The sequence below is a fragment of the Podarcis cretensis genome (assembly GCF_951804945.1).
Source record: "Podarcis cretensis genome assembly, chromosome: 1".
Taxonomy (NCBI): domain Eukaryota; kingdom Metazoa; phylum Chordata; class Lepidosauria; order Squamata; family Lacertidae; genus Podarcis; species Podarcis cretensis.
The window spans coordinates 116190970-116211975 of record NC_137170.1 but is presented as its reverse complement, the minus strand read 5'-3'; the positions used below and the strand labels follow the sequence as shown (position 1 = coordinate 116211975).

General features: G+C 44.9%; 1 protein-coding gene across 4 annotated transcripts in view; it reads left to right on the top strand.

Annotated features, from left to right (window-relative positions):
- UBE2E3 (ubiquitin conjugating enzyme E2 E3) overlaps nucleotides 1-21006 on the top strand; it is a 94036-nt gene that overhangs the window by 34342 nt on the left and 38688 nt on the right. The window contains exon 4 of one of the 4 annotated variants that reach the window (XM_079983003.1): nucleotides 7061-7314. The exons of the other annotated variants lie outside the window; for them this stretch is intronic. Within the exon in view, the coding sequence (XP_079839129.1) occupies nucleotides 7061-7139 (79 nt within the window). The 3' untranslated portion in view covers nucleotides 7140-7314. Of the gene's footprint in view, nucleotides 1-7060; nucleotides 7315-21006 lie in introns of those variants that run through there. 4 annotated transcript variants of the gene reach the window in all.

Here is a 21006-nt window from a genome sequence, read left to right as displayed (position 1 = left end):
TCAGTGTGGCCACACATGGAAAAAAACGGTCTGTGACTGTTTTGGAGGATATGGTGCCCAGGCAGCCTGGCATTTTAAAATGTCATTTGAACGCTGTGACAGATCACGGACAACTTTGGCACCTTTTCTGGAAGAGGGCGGGCTGCGTGAAGAGGCTGTCCTGCATGCCCACAACACATCGGAGCAGTCAATTGAGCCAGTGTAGTTGCCCCGTGGTTTGGTGGCTTCATTGCATCAGCTGCCCCCTCGATGGCTCTTAGCCACAATAGCCATCTTCTGCCTCTGCTGTCCCAGGCAGTATTGCCTGTCAATGTCAGTTTCTGGGCCATTGCATGTGAGCAGAAGGCTGTTGTTTGCAGGTCCTTCTGGTGGGCATCTGGTTAGCTACTAGAGTGTCGGATCAGATGGACCTGATGCCTGATGCCTGAGGGCTTTTTTTTTCCTGGACAAAAAGGTGGGGGAACTCACCACGAAGTTGCTTGTTTGTTTGTTTGTTTGCTTGCTTATTGTGGGCCCAGTCTCACTGCCAAACACCCACACCCCTTGTAGTGGCTAAATGTAAGCTGTGATGAATAAACTCAAGCAGACAATGATCTGGATTAGAAATGGCCACAACTTTATTGATTACAGATATAGGTGGATTTTTGGCTCAGGCGTTGGGTGTATTCCAGTCCTCCCCACCTCGGACCCCCCCAAAAAAGAACTTTGAAAAGGTAAAAGAACTCAGTTCCTGCTCAAAAAAACCCCTGGCTTTTCTTATATTCTTACATGGTTGCTTTGCGCCTTCTTGATTCACAGAATTATTCACCCCACACACTCACTGTTACTTTCCCATAGCTAACACACTGTCCTTTTATAGCCTATTTTTTTATTAAATTGCCTATTGGGATGTGAGCGCCAGCCTCTCCCGCACTTCTTATTCCAGAAGGAAACTAATCCACCTCAGCAGACAAATTTGACTAATGGCAGCAACGCAGAGTCTTTGCGTAACTGTTTGGTGTTAACTTAAAAGCCCTGTGTTTTTCTAGCGCATTTCTTCATTATTGTATCCTTGCATTATTTAATGAAAACCACGCAGGGAGACGGCGGTGCTCTGCCAGGACAGCATACCAAATAAAAGCCAGGTGGTGTTTTGCATCTGTTTTCTCAACGCCGACTTTGGTGATATATGTATTCTCTGTGCAAGCCGCTGGGTTGTTTTAAGGTGAATCCTCAAAATAAATAGAGTGCATGTGGGAATGCAGTTTCTTTATGAGCGCAGCTAAGCCAGCCATGAAGAATCCTAAGCCCTTATTCTGTGAGGAGCTCAGGAGGTTCCAGGGCTGGGGAGCCAGGGCCGCTTTCCTTTCTGAGGAACCTTTGAAGGTTAGAAACTCAGATATATAAGCTAGGTGTCAAATGGCTCCGTAAAGGTAAAGGGACCCCTGACCATTAGGTCCAGTCGTGACCGACTCGGGTTGTGGCACTCATCTCGCTTTATTGGCCGAGGGAGCCGGCGTACAGCTTCCGGGTCATGTGGTCAGCATGACTAAGCCGCTTCTGGCAAACCAGAGCAGTGCACGAAAACACCGTTTACCCCCGGAGCGGTACCTATTTATCTACTTGCACTTTGACACGCTTTCGAACTGCTAGGTTAGCAGGAGCAGGGACCGAGCAACGGGAGCTCACCCCGTCGCGGGGATTCGAACCGCCGACCTTCTGATTGGCAAGTCCTAGGCTCTGTGGTTTAATCCACAGCGCCACCCGTGTCCCAGTGGCTCCTTAAGCCAAGCTTAAAGTTGCCAAAACGGAATGTCTAGTTGCTATTTGGGGGCAATTCTCATTTTTTAAATGATGGACTGACTGTGATTGATTATCAGTTAAACATCTGACTAGTTCAGAGGACAACCTTGAGCTAGGTTTAGAGCTCCTGAGAACTTGAAGAAGAAAAGTCACCTTATCTATGAACAGTCCACACATATATTAGCCTATTCCTACCTCTGTTTTGTAATGGCGACACAGGCCATTCACAACTTAAAATATTCTTCACAACCGTGAGCAGGGCCGTGGAGTGGGGCAAGTGAAGACAAGCGACAACAGTTAGCTATAACATTTTTCACCGCTCCTGCTCAAGCCGCACAATAAAAGCGTTTTGGTTCCTGAAATTCATTCCAATTGTGCAGATGAAATATAAGAGATAGAATTCTACAGGACGGGGTATTAGTGTGTGAAAATGGGCAAGATCGAAGGATCCCCAGGCATTCACCTCCAAGTGGTAGAGATGTCAGGTGCTAACCTGGCACCCACATATCTTCACTTGGTCGCAAGTGGCCAACAGCCAGCTGCAAAATGTGCCTGGCGCCTGGCTAATTTTGAACACTGTTCCGAGGGCCACATGGGCCGAGCCGGAAGCAAAGTTGGGAAGAACAAGGAATATACTTGTTACCTTTACACAGCAGGCTAGTCGTCTGCCATTCCAGACAAATGAAAGTAAAATTAAGTACAGTGGTACCTCAGGTTAAGAACTTAATTCGTTCTGGAGGTCCGTTCTTAACCTGAAACTGTTCTTAATCTGAAGCACCACTTTAGCTAATGGAGCCTCCTGCTGTTGCTGTGCCGCCACTGCACAATTTCTGTTCTCATCCTGAAGCAAAGTTAACCCGAGGTAATATTTCTGGGTTAGCAGAGTCTGTAACCTGAAGCGTATGTAACCTGAAGTGTCTGTAACCCAAGGTACCGCTGTACAGTCATACCTCGGGTTGAATGTGCTTCAGGTTGAGCGCTTTCGGGTTGCGTTCCGTGGCAACCTGGAAGTAATGGAGCGCGTTACTTGCTGCTCGCGCATGCGCAGATGCAGACGCTGAAAATGACATCACATGCATGCGCGGAAGAGGCAAAACGTGACCCGCACATGCAGATGCGCTGTCACGTCTTGTGTTCCATTCGGGATGCGAGCGGGGCTCCGGAATGGATCCTGTTCGCATCCCGAGGTACCACTGTATAGTCAAAAACACTGACGTGTGAATCTGTGCCAGTGAAGGAGGGGGAGTCTTTGTGAGGGGGAGTTGTGAGGGCTAATATAGAGAGGCAGAAAAGCTGAGGTTTTCCATCTCTGCATCACACACACACACACACACACACACACACACACCCCGGCAGCCAAGTCCCAGTTTTTGTTGTTTAGATGAAGAGTAGCTTTGGGAGACTGAAACACGGCCAGCTGAATTGCATCATGATTTCAGCATCCTTTCTCAGTCCCGCCGCGCCTTGGTTTGAAAAGTGCCATCTAGTTTTTGAGAGCTCCAGAACACTTTCCTCCGAAAGCATGTGTCTTTTTAATACGTCATGGCTCAATTATCACATTCAATTTGGACTGCCAAAATAGCCATATATATTGTCTAGCGAGTGACAGGCTGGGCCTTTTTATCTGTGCCTGGCTGCCTGCCAGCTGCTTAATTGAAGCTCTGTGTTTGCTGTGTGTCAGATCTTACAGTGGTCTATTACGCCCAGCTAAAACAATATTTTGAAAATGTTTCAAATGCAAACCAACCCTGCGCCTAAGAATTTCATGTTGTCTTGCCGAATTGTCTCCTGCTGCAGTTGTAGCACTTGGTCATTTAGCGTAGGTTATTTTGGGGTGTTGTATTTTTTTGGCGGGGGAGGGGGAAGTTGTTGCCTATGGGGATAAGCAGGATGCGGCCCTCTTGCATTCATCTTGGAAAATTACTGCAATTCCACCACCTTGCCACCCCTCAAAGCCGAGATGATTAAAGCGGATCCCTCTGCCTGTAATTTCTCATTTGAAGAATGCATTTTACACTTGCGCACCACCCAACCGGTCTTGCTTTGCATTGTGGAAAGCAGCGAATGCCTCTGGAGGGACCCGCCTTCCCATAGACACTGCTCTGCTGAGTCCCACATGTCGACTTGTGTCATAGTTACACTCCATTAATTGTGGTTCCGTTTGACTGAACTTCACAAGTGTTGGGGAAATGTTACCACTTCTCTTCCAGCCTCTGCATTCTTGGCTGTTTGATAAATGTGGGCATGTCGCATTTTGGGGGAGCCCCAGCTTAATAGCCCCCATCCATCTGCAGCCGCACGTGGTGAGGCAATTTGCATGATTTAGGAGTCCCCGGACGAAAAGATGGGGGAGCACGTTGCCCTCCTGTTGCAATGGCAGATGGCCACATCCTACATGCCACAGCTATTCCCTATGATGCATTTGTTACCGTTGAGTGCTGACAAATGAGGGTCTTATCCGTTAAACCGCAGGGGGGGTCAAAAAGGGGAGAGATAAAGGGTGTTATGTGTGCTGCAAAGGGAAAAAAAGCAAAATGTTGACACTAATAAGAAAGTGAAGTGCAAAAGGCAGCCACAGATCCTTCTGCCCATCGCAGTGCAGTTGGGCATCCAATTTGCTAGCTGCCTATTGCCCAAGATTTCAAATACAGTAGGAGAAATGTGTATTGGCAACTTGGGGCTGGATTAAGAGGCCCTAAACACTTAAAAAGATTTTGGTGCCCCTCTATATATCTAATTCAAAATATAAACAACAATAAACCGTGGAATAGAACTGTTTTGATTCGATTTCTAGATGGGGAACCAGCGGCCCCACATAAGCTGTTGGACTTTAAGTCCCATCAGTACCATCCATCATGGCCAGTGGTCAGGAATGATGGGAATTGTAGTCCAGGAACATCTAGAGCAGGGTTTCCCAAACTTGGGTCTCCAGCTGTTTTGGGACTACAACTCCCATCATCCCTACCTAGCAAGACCAGTGGTCAGGGATGATGGGAACTGTAGCCCAAAAGCAGTGTTTGGGAAACACTGAAGAAGGCCACAAGTTAGCCACCCCTGTGGTTTGAATGGTGCAGCGGATGGCAGCTGAATAAAACACCCATTAGCATGTTCAGTGTTAAACTGGCCCATGGAAAAGCATTAAGTTTTCCCGTTTGCAAATTTGGCTTTGGCTCCTTCTATCTATGTGTCTGGAATGGAAACTCTGAATTCCCAATTTTTTTTCACAGGGAGGAAGGAGTGCTGGTTGATTTATACTTTTGGAGGGGTGTGCATTTCTGCCTGTTTCTGCTGGCAGTTAATTAAAACTAGCCTGTGGCCCCGGTGTTTGACCAAACAGGCAAGGAGATTAACCTGAATGCCTCTTCCTCTCCCCTCTCCCCTGGCACCCACTTCAGCTCTTTGCAAGATGAGAGTCTATATAAAGCCGTGCAAATTTGCCATGGGCATGATAACTAACAATTTCTTCACAGAGCGTGTATAAATACTTGGAACCTGTCCTTTGGAACCATTTCTGCCAGGAACTTTGTATATTTCTTTCCTTCCCTTTCCCTCCAAGTGTGTTTTATGTCTGCTAGGAATATGTTTGACTGCCTGTTGAGTAGTTAAGGCCATAAAGAAATTTTGTGTTGGATTTTGAAAATGCTGTATTTTATTCCCTTTTTTCCTACTAAGGGGAGAATGAAAATATATATAAACACACATATATGTACACAATTTTATATATCCCATTGGGAGGATATATTTCCTGTTGAAATTCATTTTTTAGATGCATGTATATGTGTATATACACACACACACACACACACACACACACACACATTCATATGCACTGTTTTATAAACATGTACACACTCCACTCAGCAGGGAACAGTAACAAATCCCTTAGAAACTATAGAAAGTTAATGTGAGATTATGCCTGCAAACATGCCCTCTTCATCATGAAGAAGAGGATGGAGGGATTTTTAATCATTTTTATGCATAAACTCCACTTTCCATTTAAATGCTCCACACAAGTTGGGGCAGCAGGATGACTTGGGGACTCATTTCTACATGTAAGTAACCTAAACTCTGGTGTCCTGTGCAGGCTAGCTCATTCTAGAATGGAGAACCTTTTTAAAAAGTGGAATTGAAGCAGGACTTTGAGGGAAAACAATGGCAGCAAACAGACACAAAAATGGTACTTTGAAGATGTTTGTCTGATATTTAGCCTCTGAATAAGCACTTCTTATGTGCTAAAAAATCAAAAGGGGTGAACCTTTAGCGCCATAGTAATGAAGACATTAATGTATCTATATTTACAGATTGCACTGTTAATTCTATCTGCACAAGAAATATTGTAAGGAAGGACGCACTATTTCAGATATTTGGGGATTGAGCCATTTAGGGCTTTTAAACACTTAAGCTTTTTTTTTTAAAAAAAAAACAACCTGAGTTATATGTGTTCTAAAGAAAACCACGGCCAGAATTCTGGCAGCTGAATTTTCTGAGTCATCTTCAAGGGTAGTCCCATGTAGAGCACATTGCAATAATTCAGTCTGGAAGCTACCAGAGCATGGGATTCTGTGGCCAAGCAATCTTTGTCCCCAAAGTACCATAATAGATGAACCAGCCAGCACTAGAAAAAGACTTCAGGTCTGACAACCTGAATCTCCAGGGACAAAATTGAAACAAGTTGTGAACCTGCTCTTTCCAGGGAGATTGAGTCCCCACCAGGACAGGCCATCTTTACACCCTCTGGATGTGAGAACTTGGAGGATTCAGGTCTTTTCAGGATTCAGGTTCAGGTTTTCTTTTTGCCTCCATCCAGCCTATCACAGCCTGCAGGCACCAAACCATTAACCCCTGAACTACCTTTCCTGTTTCAGATGGAGCTGGGTGGCATCTGCATATTGATGACACTTCACTCCAGATCTCCTGATGACAGTTCCCAGGAGCTTCATGTGTTAAATAGGATGGAGGACAAGCTGGAACCCTGTGCGACACCATCAGACAACTCCAATGGTGTTAAGCAGTAGCCTTCCATAACTTCTTTCTTGAAGTGGTCCTGGATGGAGGAGTGAAACCACTGAAGCACAAGGCTGCCTACCTTCACCTCCTTGAGATGCTCCAGGAGGATGCTGTGGTCAATGGTATCAGCAAAAAACATGTTTAGCCTTCATTCATTTCATTGTAGGGAACAAATGGTTGAATTTTCACCTTCATAGTGGACTGACTGCTTTTCATACTCATTCAGCACTTGATACTAAAGTCCCATGATTTTCTTCTTTTTTGTTTGCAGGTCACCCTTTAATGGAACTGTAAAACTAAAGTGTAGACAGCAGCTTTCTTTTTTGTCGCCTGAAGGGCTTAAAAGTTGAGAAGGGTAGTAACTCAGATGTCAGAAACTCCTGAGGAAAGGAGAAGAGTGGGCAGCGCTGTTAGCCTTGTGTAAGTAACGCAGCCATTAGCAGTGAGGGAAGTTGAAAGGCTCAGATTGTGACCCTTTTCATTCATTATCACTGTAAAAAAAAAAAAAAATGCCTCCCACGCATGGTGTATGAATGTAAAAAAAAATATGTGGTCCATGTGCCTCTGTTGTTAGATGGTCTTCACACTGAATAGTGACAGGCATGTATTTTCCATTGTTACGTGGTGCCGGCTTAATGCTGACTCACTGCAAATGATGGTTTGCAAATGGGCAGATTCCAGACTCCCTTTGCTTTCTTCCCTTCTCTGGCATGGTCCCACCTCCCTTTTCTTATAATAATTTATTATTTATACCCCGCCCATCTGGCTGTGTTTCCCCAGCCACTTTGGGCGGCTTCCAACAGAATCTTAAAAACACGATAAAACATCAAACATAAAAAACTTCCCTAAACAGGGCTGCCTTCAGATGTCTTCTGAAAGTCAGATAGTCGTTTATTTCCTTGACATCTGATGGGAGGGCGTTCCACAGGGTGGGCACCACTACCGAGAAGGCCCTCTGCCTGGTTCCCTGTAACTTGGCTTCTCGCAGTGAGGGAACCGCCAGAAGGCCCTCAGAGCTGGACCTCAGTGTCTGGGCTGAATGATGGAGGTGGAGACGCTCCTTCAGGTTTACAGAGCTGAGGCCATTTAGGGTTTAAAGGTTAGCACCAACACTTTGAATTGTGCTTGGAAACGTACTGGGAGCCAATGAAGGTCTTTCAGGACTGGTGTTATACGGTCTCAGAGGCCACTCCCAGTCGCCAGTCTAGCTGCCTCATTCTGGATTAGTTGTAGTTTCCAGGTCACCTTCAAAGGTAACCCCACGTGGAGCGTGTTGCAGTAGTGCTCTATTTTAGCCATGGTTTAGTGTTACAACTGCACCTGTACACCTGTACCTGTTAACACCTGCTCACCAGACACTGCCTTAACAGAGAATGCAGACTCTCTACCCAAAACCCAGGCAGGTTTGTATGTGAGAATGGTGATACGTCAGGAATTATTAGTCATAGTTGTGCTGCCGGGTGCCTGGGAGAGTTCCCCTCCCCTAACTTTCCTTCTTTGCTGGCTGTCCGGGGGTGGGTGGGTGAGATTATGTACTGCAGCTGACTTGACTTTGACCTTTCTTACAAGTGACCATTTGCCAAGTGACTACTTAAAGGTTTCCTGCATGCAGCAACTTGTCATCTTGTGCTGTCTTGTCAAGCAGTGAGGAGATTGGGCAGCTGGCGATGGCAACTTGCCTGACCCCTGATATAGGGCAGCTTCCTATGAACCTGATAGCTATATGGCCCGCTTGTTTTTCGGCGGGGTTTTGAGTTTTCCTTCTTGAGGTGAAATGAGCATTCCTCTGCTTAAGGAAAGAAAAGGTGCATTTCCAAAAAGGGAGGCGGAAAACCAAAGCCAAACAGAGAAGACTAGATTACGCAACTATTATTGTCCTTGTTTCAAAGTGGGTCTTTTAAACTCTTTTTTTATTCTGATAGAAGGGCAGCTCTTTTTCCTCCTCTCTGTTGGAATTGCTTGGCCCAGCCATTATTAGCAGGGTTTGGAAGAAATGAGGCAGCTGGTATCTCTCCTTAGAGAGCGAAGGCAACCGAAGGCCACCAGTCCATCTTGGATTACAAGCGACATAAACACAGCTCTTCCTTCTCTCTCCCCGCTCCCTTGGCTGCCTTGATTCCATTTTTTCTTAAAGAGGAAGGGTAGTTGCACTTGCCACTGCTGCGCTGCAAAAGAAAAGATCTGGAGGCATGATATACATATATTTTAAGGTTTGCAGGGAAATGGGGAATTGAATCAAACAACATCAGCTTCAGTTTGATCTTTAATGCCCCCACATGGCAAGAAATCCCCCCCCCTTTTTAGTGTTTGTCTGTTTTTAAACGAAAGGATGGAATTCTGCTCATTGCTAGAACTTGGTGCTCGCTTGTTTTCATTGGTTTTTGGCTTCGTGTTCCTGCTCTGCCGGTGCAGCTTGCCTACCTGTTATTTCTGCCGGCATTAGAGGACCCAAGTAGGCAGTCCGGACTCTGAATTCTTCCCTGCAGGACTTTTTGCTACAGACCACGAGACCCCCTCACACTAAAAGCACCACATCATCTCCGAAGGAGAACTGTGTTTCACAGAACGTATAAGAGCAGGTGTGGGGAACCTCAGTCCCAGGGCCAAATGCAGCCCTCTAGACCTTTATATTTGGCCCTCAGGACTCCCCCCCCCCCAGACCACACTCCTCACCACCCCATCTTCATAGCCTCCCTGAATACTTTTCAAGTGTCCCTATTTCCCTCACAAGTGCCGCCACTGCTGAGCTTGTCCTGCCTCTTTTCGAGCATCTTAACTGATGCACAGCCTTCAGAACTTACAGTGTTTTTCCGTGTATAAGATTTTTTTTATTATTAAAAACGCATAGTGTATCTGTGGCAATTGGTGGCAGCCGCGAGCAGGAGATTGTCAGCGGCGATTGGGCAGGTGATTGGTGGCTGCAGCAAGGCCTGCTGGTGATTGGCTGCTGCTGCGGCAGTTGGGCAGGTGATTGGCGGTTTTGTCAAGGCATGCGATTGGCAGCGTTGGTCAAGCGGGTGAGCGATTATCACTATCCCCCCCCCCCCCAAAAAAAAGCTCAACAACTCTTGGAGTCCCAAAAAATAGGGGTCGTCTTATACATGGGGGCGTTATACATGGAAAAATACAATAAGCTGCTGAGCATCCTCTCTCACTACTGAGGAACAACTGTGAGCAACTTCAGTTCATCTGTGACTAGACTGAAAGGGCTTTTAGTTGCTGGGAGTTTTGGGGACTGTTACAATGCATTGGGCCAAAACCTGTAACATAACTACTACTACTATTACTTTTTCTTCTTCTTCTTCTTCTTCTTCTTCTTCTTCTTCTTCTACTACTACTACTACTACTACTATAATGAACCACTGTATTGTGCCTTTCCCTCACCTCTATTTTTGAATCATGGGTGCTAGGAACAACTAGTAAGTGGAAGGGCAAAATTCATTTCGGGCAAATGCCACTTGCTCTTGTTGCAATGAGCTTCCTTTGTCCCCAAATCTAAGCATTTTTGGAATGCTCTTCCAAGATGCTTTCTGATAGTACTTGCTGCTTAAATGTACTTGGTACTTTTGGTGCTTCCTTTTCGAAAGTTTTGTTCAAAACCAACAGCAAAGTAAAAAGGGGCTTTCTGTGCTTCCTGCTGCCCCCACACCCCGCAGAGATGCAAAAGAGGCAGCGAGAGAAATTGCCTTTTTTGCGGGAGGAATGGGAAGGCTATGGATTTGTGAGAGACTGAGGGGAACAAAGCATGATTGCACAGCGCACCTGTTTTAGCGTCTGTTTTAAATATTTATTACATGCTTGAAATGCTTAAAGCTTCGCACTTAAAGCCGCGGTCTGATTTAATGTTATGTATAGCTGTGAAGGTATAACTGAAAAGAAAAGAAAAATCACTGGGCTGGGGTGGGGGTGGGGGATGAGAGAGAGACAAGGGGAGGTGGAAACAGAGCTAGGCATCAAAGAAGTGATAAGATTGACATGCGTGAGAGAAAACGGCGACACTTTGACAGTGCAGTCTGTGCATGTCTGCTCAGAAGTAAGTCCCAGTGAGTTCCATGGGGCTTATTTCCAGGTGTAAGGTTGCAACTTACTGGTTGTTTTGATCTCTGAAAACAGTTACTTATTTATTGGCCTCTTTTTAGACAAGTATTATCTCCCTAAAGCGGCCCTCCTGGTGAGAGAGCGGCCAGACCAACCATGAGGCAAAATGAGGGAATCGCCTCAGGCGCCAAATTCTGAGGGCATCCTCTTGAGTGAGCCCTGGGGCTGTACTCTTCCTTGGGAGGCCAGAGCTGTTAACAACAACAACAACAACAACAACATCAATAATTTATAACAACAACAACAGCAACAACAATTTATAACCCGGCCAACTGACTCCATTGCTCCAGCTCTCTGGGAGGCTTCCAACAATTATAAAAGCATAATGAAAAATCAAACATTAAAAATATCACTGAACATGGGCTGCCTTTGGATTTAATCTAAAAGTTGTATAGTTTAACAGTGCAGGCAACAAAATGCTTTGGTCCACTCCTGGTTCTAGGACAAGATAAAACTGAGTTAACAACATAACTCATATACTGTATCTGTCTATAAAATAGGTAAAAGGGAGGGTGGCTGACTGGGAGCGATACAGAACATTAGATGACATGTGGAAATGTGACTAGTTTACATATGTTTAAAGATGAGTGAATTAATGTCTTATGGAATGGGAAGGGAGGAGTATTCTCTGTAGATTGTATACAGTTCACTGAGAAGATGGGTTTAAACATTTATTAGGTAGATTTGTTACAGGCTAAGAAAGGAGCGGGCACAGTGGTTTTACAGGGGCATAATTTGTACCCTTTCGCTGCTCAGGAAAGTTAACATGGAACGTTTCAGTGACTGACTATGTGAGGATCTTCAGTTGATGAAAAAAAAAAAAAGGATACATATTGCAGGATTCATAGTCATAGTAGCCATAGTCAGTTAATTTATATAGAAATTTTACACAAATACTTCCGTGCTCATAAAAATGTCTAAATACAGTAGTAGAATAACAGTACATAATAAAAAGTAAGAAGAGCACTGCAACCTCACACTATACCCACCCCTTCAACAATTAACAGTTCATTTAACATACATCAAAAACCTAAGGGAGCACAAAACTCACCAATAGGTCAAGTAAAAATATATTCAGGTTTGTAGCTGTTGTGGGTTTCATTACAGGCTTGCCACGTTTATGTCAGTATCTTAGTGGTACTTAACTGTGCGATTGACTGTGACCCTTTGCCGTTACATTTGTGAACTGGCTTAGTATCCATGTAAGCACGCAGACATTATCAAACAGAAATTTTGCAGTTGGCTCCCTTGATACGATTTAGTAGTGCAAAAAGATGTTGGCTGTGTGGTCAGATATTTTGGACAATGCTCCTAGGCAGCATAAAGGCTCTGTTTAGATGCAAACCAATGTGGTTTAATATTTATTACAACCAACTAGCATGTTGCTTGTTTAGGAAACATGTGAATGACAAAATGGGGAAACTGATTTAGGGCAGTAACTTGAGTTAGTCCTTTTCTCCTTTTAACTTGGTGTCTTCAATCATGACGGAATTAAATCACTCCACCCTGCTGGAGAGTTTATTTAGCTGGTACTGAAATGGACAATGAGACATGCTTCTTTGCTTGAAAGAACAGTAAATTAACCTGATGATATTTCTATTTCTACTCAGCCTGAGATATTTTAAAATGTCATTGAGCCTGGAAACACATCTGTTAAACCACACTGAATCTGAACATCAATTGTTGTCTAAGGCTGCAACCCTGAACTCTCTTTTTTCCATGGCAGTAAATCCCACTGATTGAAGTGGGACTTGCTTCTGAATAAATGCACGAGATTACACTGAAAATTGCTTTTAGTTAAGGCTGAGCTGAAAGTTCTCCCCCTTGACACCAAAATTTGGTGTGTACAGTGAAAAGAGGTCATTATTGGTAGGGCAAATTTTTTTTAGGGGGGATAACCAACTCCCTGCTTTTACATTTTTGCGGGGAAGAAGAATATCATACTTTCTTGTTGACATGTTAGATTTCCATCACAGGAAGGGATGTATGAATTTGGGGGGTGGGGAACCTTCATATATGCAGTCTTCCCACACACACTGAAGTGGTACACTCCTTATGGGATTGTACCATGTATTTCCTCCACATCAGGGGCAGAGAAACATTTTCCAGCCTGTGGGCATCCTTCCAGGGATGTGCGAATTGGAAGGGGAGAGCCTTCAAATATGCAGTTCCCCCCCGCACTCTGAAGTGGTATGCTCCATACAGGGTTGTACCATGTATTTTCTACACATCAGGGGTGAGGAACACTTTTACAGCCTGGAGGCCAGTGGGTGGGGCCAAAGGCCAAAGTGGGTGGAGCAACAGAGCGTATACCTCTTGCCTTTGAGTAGGCTACCTTCCAGCCACTAGAACCAACTCCAGGGGGCTGTGGGTGATTTGACACCCACAATAATTTATTTGTGGGGGCTGGACCACCCGCAAAGTCCATGGGCTTTGAAGTTGAAGCCCTTCGTTGTGGACGCCCACAGTCTTTGGCACGAGATGGCACCTGTGCTTCCAGCCATGCAAAGCTGGAGGCTTCTGTACACAAACATACAGTCACCTCCACCTTGACAAAGAAGAGTTTAGCACAGTTTTAAGACTAGAAGAGGACACATAACTGGGATGGTGAGGGTGTGACCTGGGAGGTGGGAGTCATCGCTTGAGGAGACTTCAGAGGGCCAAACAGAAAAGTTGGGAGGGCTGCCTTCAGTGTCTGGCCTGGAGCCTCTCCACCCCTGCACTACCTTTTTATAAAATCTGTCGTTGGTATCCAGGTACAGTGGTACCTCAGGTTAAGAACTTAATTTGTTCTGGAGGTCCTGAAACTGTTCTTAACCTGAAGCACCACTTTAGCTAATGGGGCCACCCGCTGCCGCCATGCCGCCGGAGCCCGATTTCTGTTCTCATCCTGAAGCAAAGTTCTTAACCTGAAGCACTATTTCTGGGTTAGCGGAGTCTGTAACCTGAAGTGTAGGTAACCTGAAGCGTATGTAACCTGAGGTACCACTGTAGTCCAAAACAGGAAATACACATGCTCCGAGTTTCTTGTCAAAGGAATGCTGTAGTTGAAGTCAGGGATTTGCAGGTGTTCGCCTCCCCCAGCATCTGTTGTGTCACCTTAACCGTTGTCACTCTGCTCTCACACCCTGTGCATTGGCGCAGCAACCTCAATCGATGTGACAGAGTGAATGACAGAACGGCAGACTTGGTCATGGTCATCTCTTGCCAGAGGCAGAGCTCCAGATAGTCAGTTCACTCTGAGCTCCAAAGACAAACAGAACAGACACTTCTCATGTGGGAAGCTCCATGGCGTTTGGTGATGTAGAATAATAATAATAATAATAATAATAATAATAATAATAATAGGAGGAGGAGGACATGTTCTTATTCTGAGGGACTTCGGATCTGGTGTGTGCACAGATCTGCTCGTCAAGGGAAAGGATACTCGAGGCCTTTGGCAAGGAGGGTGCCCAGCCCCACACGTCCTCTCCCTCCAACCTCTCACTCGAAATGAGTTTGAGAGATGGTAAGAAACAACAAGAGGATTTTTGAAAGCTCAGGGCATTTGAGAGGAGACCTTCTCTCTCCTCCGACGCTGGGGTTTTCTTTCACATGTGCTAAGGTTTAGAGCAGATAAGAAGCAGCAAGTATCTGTATCTGTTTATCTACATCTATATCTGTTTCTTAAATTCTCTTCCAGGCATTCAGTGGAGAGGAAGGAGTTGGTTGCAAATGCAAATAGAAGCTGCCTTTATACTAGGGAATGTCAATATTTGTGAATTCTTGGAAATTTGCTTCCTTTGTTTATTATTTTAGGGTTGTTGTTTTTTTAATTTGGATTTGTAAAGAGCCATTCATGTGGTCACCTATGGTGTTTAAAAATCACCTGCAGGTGACCAGACTGGAAAGCGTTTGCAATCTGAAAGGTAGTTTGCTTGCTTATCTGTCTGCTTTTCAGTCTCTTATTCATGTAAGCATTATGGAGAACAATAACCACTTCTTTAAAGTGGAGTTTGGTGGTCTTTCGGACATGTGCTCATACACATCCTTGCAGTTTAATTGTTTATCTGGCAAGCTGCAGTTAGTGCTTTTAGTTTAAGTGTGTTGAAAAGTTTCATTATATTTTCCAAAGGTTTTGGCATCACGTTTGTAGGGAAAAAAACCTGTTTTTAAAAGTGATGATTAACATGGCTGTTAGTTAAATCCCATTTATGAAGTGGGTTAGATGGTTAAAACGGTTTATTTCCTGCATATTGTTTTCATTTCCCTTCTTTATGACATTGCTGAGTAAGGGTAATAAGAGATCTTCAGGGAGGAGCACAACGAAGAGCAAAATTCATTTCTCTCACTTTTTTATTGCCTTGTAATTTAAATCGGTTGGCACACTTTTCCTCAGAGGCAATAAAACATCTCTATTGCTCTTCTAAGGGTGAGTTCGCTGTTCTGCTTCTTCTTTTTCACCTGCTTCCATCCAGCATCATTCTTAAATTCTAATTGTCCTCTTCCCAGAAACTAAGACTCAACAGGCTTGTTTATTGTAAGGATAACCATTCTGAGTAGGTAAGAGGTGTTGGGGCAGAGACACCTCTTTGCTGAACTACACTTCCTCTGAGCTTTGAAATCATAGAATTGCAGAGTTGGAAAGGACCACAAGCGTTCATCTAGTCCAACCCCTGCAATGCAGGAATCATTTTGCTCAATGGTAGGTCTCGAACCCACAACCCTGAGATTAAGAGTCTCACGAAACCTCTGAGCTACCATAGCCTCTTGCGTGCGGCCAGACCCCCAGAACCCTCTTCAAGCTGTAGTGTAATAGAGATGTAAAAAATTACCCTTCCTCAGAAATTATGGCCACAGAGTGAGCTGGGAGAAGGGGTAGTCTTGCTCCAGCATCTGGATGCACAGAGCACAGTCTGTAGCAGGAAAGGCTTCGTGCATATAGCTGTACACAAGAAGAATACACAGCTTGGGCTGCGTGCATGGACACCAGAGAGCCTGTCTGAGGGGGGCACTGCCATGGGCTGGTCAGTGGCCTCCAGACCATCTGCTCCTTCCCCATTCTCATTTTTGTGACATGACCACCAGAACCCACCTCTCCTTCCCTCTGCCCCACTTCCTGCTCTCCCCTGACCCCTTCTCTCTCTCTCTCTCTCTCTCTCTCCCCATTGCTTACAATAGCAGCAGTAGCGTTGATGCGTTTGCCTGCTACTTGTCCAGTAGCATAGCATGGTGGGCAGAGGAATGGTGGTCCCGGGGCACAGAATTCTGAGGGGGGTGCAACCAGGAACATCGCCCACTCACCCTGCCCCTGAGATGGCTGAGCCAAGAGGTTTCTAACACAGGCAAGCAGTAGGAAGCCTCTGGACTGACCAAGCACTACATAAAAACTCGGGAGTCCAGCCCTTGCTTGGGAACAGATAATATACATTTTTGCATTTTGCTATTTCATCCAAATTTTCCCATATCCAGCAGCTGTGCTCATAGAGAGGCTGAATATTCCCCTCTAATACTGATCCAAATAATACACCCCTCATAGAAAAAGCATGTATGATTTTTTTTATTTAAAAAATCAAAAGATATATACAGAAAGACGCTCAGAATTGTCTTGTTGGATTAGATCAATTCCTCTCTCACCAGTAATTTTCCTTGCAGCAGCGTAAGAGCATAGGTATCTCTGTCTTAAAGGTAAAGGGACCCCTGACCATTAGGTCCAGTTGTGGCTGACTCTGGGGTTGCGGCACTCATCTCGCTTTATTGGCCGAGGGAGCTGGCGTACAGCTTCCGGGTCATGTGGCCAGCATGACTAAGCCACTTCTGGTGAACCAGAGCAGCGCACGCAAACGCTGTTTACCTTCCCACCGGAGCGGTACCTATTTATCTACTTGCACTTTGATGTGCTTTCGAACTGCTAGGAGCAGGGAACGAGCAACGGGAGCTCACCCCGTTGCAGGGATTCGAACCGCCAACCTTCTGATCGGCAAGTCCTAGGCTCTGTGGTTTAACCCACAGCGCCACCCGCGTCTCTGCCTTATACAAGTACAATTAGCTCAGCATTGTTGACATTGACTAGCAGTGGCTCTCTAGGGTTTCAGACCATAATTCACCACCAGCCCTGTCTGGGGATGCAGCCTTCTGCATGAAAAGCCAGAGCTCTACTGTTGATCTTTGGCCCTTTCCCCAGATGGCTTTGGAAGCTCACAGCGCTGCACAAAGGCACCACTTTCCTTCCCTCAACTCCGCACTCCTGTCATCCATAGGTGCCAACTCTGCGGGGCTAAGGACACCTCAGCCCCGCAAACTATCTGGATGGGGCTCCCCAATCTGGAGGGGCTGGGCCTCGTCAGGCCTTCCCGTAGCTGTGGCAGGGCCTCATATGCTGCGGGCCTTGTGGCCCCCTCCTGCCACGTGGTATCACAAGTGTGTGCCGTGTGCGTGACATCACACACGTGCGACGGGCACCTCCAATTTGGGCGGAACCTGGCACCTATGCTGTCGTCTGCCCCTGGCATCTAGTCCTCCAGAGTCTTACCACCTCTGGGCACAAAGGTTTTGTTTTTATCTTTTTGCCTAATAACCATTAAAGACTTTGGGTAGACTTATCTCTTCTGAAGACAAAGGCAGCAGGGGAACCGCGACAGATCTCATTCAGTAGCTTTTCATCTACGCAGTGGTAGCGAGATGTTGTTCATCTTGTACTCGCAGGCCTTAATCAAAGGGGGGAAAAATCCTTTCATTTGCCTTATGTGGCCTGTAATTGTCAGGGTCATAATTCCAGGCAAGTTCATTGTATGTTGTTTGGCTGCGAACTGCTTGCTATCTGGGCAACAACAAGCACTTCAAACTGCTTGGCTCTGGTCAGTTTTATTACACAGGAGCAGATGTTTCCTGGCGCGACTGGGATTCTTTCACAACTGAACGAGTCGTTTGAGTGAGTGTTACTCTGTGCAAATGAATATATAACCTCACATTTACACGCAGGATTGCATTTTCGAAAATGTTGTTTTATCTATCCAAAATATTATCCTGTGGCAGTTTTGATGTTTGCAGGTTTCTGGGGCATTTTTTTCTTTTTTTCTTTTTTGTAAGCTTTAGAAAGGCAAATGCACTGTCACTTTTAAGTGATATTCTGCGCATGGCTTTACTTTGTATTTGGCAACGAAAAGGGCTTTCCTTATATTGATATGCTACAATTGGAGGCTAAGAGAAACAAATAAGAAATGCTTCTTCCTTGTACCTGTTTGTTTTAAAGGCTTATGTAAATGTTTGTTTACTTACATGTGGCATAAATAAATCAGAAGCCTTGGGAGATAAATATCACACACCTTTTTCCATACCGAGGATGTATTCCGTCTACAGCAAGAAAAATGTAAATTATATTTACAGTTAACACACACTGCTTAGATGCACTACTCAGATATTTGTTATGTTTTGTTTTTAAGTTGCTTGTATTGTTACACTTTTTTTTTTTTTACTTGCAAAGCTGGTCAAATATTTGCAAATTTTCACTAACAATGCCCTTGTGTGTAAGTTGTAGCCCACCCTGTTTGACTGAATCTTGCTGTGATTTGATAGCAGAGGCCATAAGGAGAGAAGTCTGGATTGCCCAGCCCTATGTGAGTCAGGAAATTTCTCAAAATGCACACTTCACTTGGGAGCAGACATGATCAACACCACCCATTCTGCTTTAGAACGCTGACCATGTTTAAAAACTGCTTTGGCCTTTGAGAGTTGCCGTCTGTGGTTTTTTAAATTTTGTTTTAAAGCAATTTTGTAACTGTTTGGGTTTTCCCTACGGTTCCGGGATGAAAGCCAAGAAGGAACCATTCACTCACTTGAATGGGACTTTATGCTTTTCCTCGCGTGTATTTAATATCTGCACGTGAATAATAAGGGATTGCAATTGTTCAGAATGTAATGCCCCATGTTTCGTTTTAACAGTTAACCGATTTGGTGTTTTCTTCTAGGTTTGTAATTGGAATGGGCCTCTCATCTCCTTGCAGTCCTTAACACATGAGTCCTTTATAAATACTTTGCCACTGCAGAAGTGTGTAGTACTTGCTTTTATTTATTTTTTACTGTTCAAATGGTGAACAGTTGCCAAATTGAAATCTGAGACTTGCAGGTGTAGGAAATTACTGATGCCAGCCAGAGATCAGTCTAAAGGTGTTGAAAAAAATAGGTCCTGGGAAGATGCAAATGCTGCTAGTTTCAAAATAAAGAAGATCAAAGATCACAGTCGAGATCGAAGGTGATCTTGGATGCCATCTGGCAACATCTCCTGTTTTTCCAGGGAACTGTATGCAGTGCCGGCAGAACCTGACTCCATCCTTGCTAGAGCCACAGAACCACCTTGACACCTGGCTGAGTTCCTGGCCTTTAACTGGCAGCAAGAAACCTCAGAGCTTTGACATTTCCATCCTCCCTCCTAAACAGATTTGGGTGCAGGCATGGGGTGAGAGATATGGAGCTGCACAGAAGCCTCACTTCTCTATGTCTGCTGCAAGAAAATCCCCCAGCTTGTGGACAGATACCCAGCAGCTGAATTTCCTTTTGGCTGTGTTCATAAGCCATGAGCTACAAGTCCTATTAACTTCAATATAATGATGGAATTGTCTGGGGCCACCATATATAGTTGGAAATTGTGGTTCATAAAATGTAAACCAAAAGCAGCCATCCATTTTGCTTTATTCTCTAGGGGATTAAAAATTGTGCATTCTTTTGCATGTACATCATACTTCATCATAGCTACCAATTGCTAGGGTTGCCATATTTCAAAAAGTTAAATTTATGACACCCGCAAAGTTGTTCAGTGTTTTTTTAGAAACCCACCAAAATTGTTAAGCTTTTGAGCTTGCTGCTTTTTCCATTGCCATACATCTGGGTTTTCCATGACATTTTGCTGATTTGGCACCCCCCCCCCCCATGACATTTTTACACTCGAAAACCAGGACATGTCAGGACATGTCAGGAAAAGCCTAACAATTGCAGCATTGGAGATGTCTCTCACTTGACTTCCTCCACTTGGGTATAGTCCTTCCTATATTGAGACTTCATCCTTCCTGTTGTTATTGTTGTTTAGTCATTTAGTCGTGTCTGACTCTTCGTGACCCCATGGACCAGAGCACGCCAGGCACTCCTGTCTTCCACTGCCTCCCGCAGTTTGGTGAAACTCATGCTGGTAGCTTCGAGAACACTGTCCAACCATCTCGTCCTCTGTCGTCCCCTTCTCCTTGTGCCCTCCATCTTTCCCACCATCAGGGTCTTTTCCAGGGAGTCTTCTCTTCTCATGAGGTGGCCAAGGTATTAGAGCCTCAGCTTCAGGATCTGTCCTTCCAGTGAGCACTTGGGGCTGATTTCCTTCAGAATGGATAGGTTTGATCTTCTTGCAGTCCATGGGACTCTCAAGAGTCTCTTCCAGCACCATAATTCAAAAGCATCAATTCTTCGGCGATCAGCCACCTTCAGACATCGTACTGCAGAAAGGTTCTAATCCCTGTCTCTCTTCTGGCAAGTCTCTGCTGCATTCTTGATTTAAATTGACAAAATTAAATTGACACCTGCACACATTACACTGGTCCTCATCTAGCCCTAGGAATTCCTGGCTTTTTAAGGAGAGAGCAAAACAACAACAATTTCTGTGCAGCTGTAGCATTGTATCAACACTGCATTTCTTTGTAATCTGGCTGCTCAGTTGATGATCTGGAGCCAGAGTCATGCATGAGAGATGGATATGGTTTGCTTTGGATTGCTACTTGCCCTGTGACTGTAGCAAATGTTATGTCTGCTTTAAACTATGGTATGCCAATCACCAGAAATACCGATTTAGGTTGTGCTCATATACTCAACAATACTCTTATTTGGTGAACAAGGGTGTGTACACAACTGCAACCCTGCTGTATGCACATGTATGTCTGGTTGTGTGGAAACTCAATTTGTACAGTGGTACCTCAGGTTACAGACGCTTCAGGTTACAGACGCTTCAGGTTACAGACTCTGCTAACCCAGAAATATTACCTCGGGTTAAGAACTTTGCTTCAGGATGAGAACAGAAATTGTGCAGTGGCGGTAGCGGAAGGCCCCATTAGCTAAAGTGGTGCTTCAGGTTAAGAACAGTTTCAGGTTAAGAATGAACCTCCA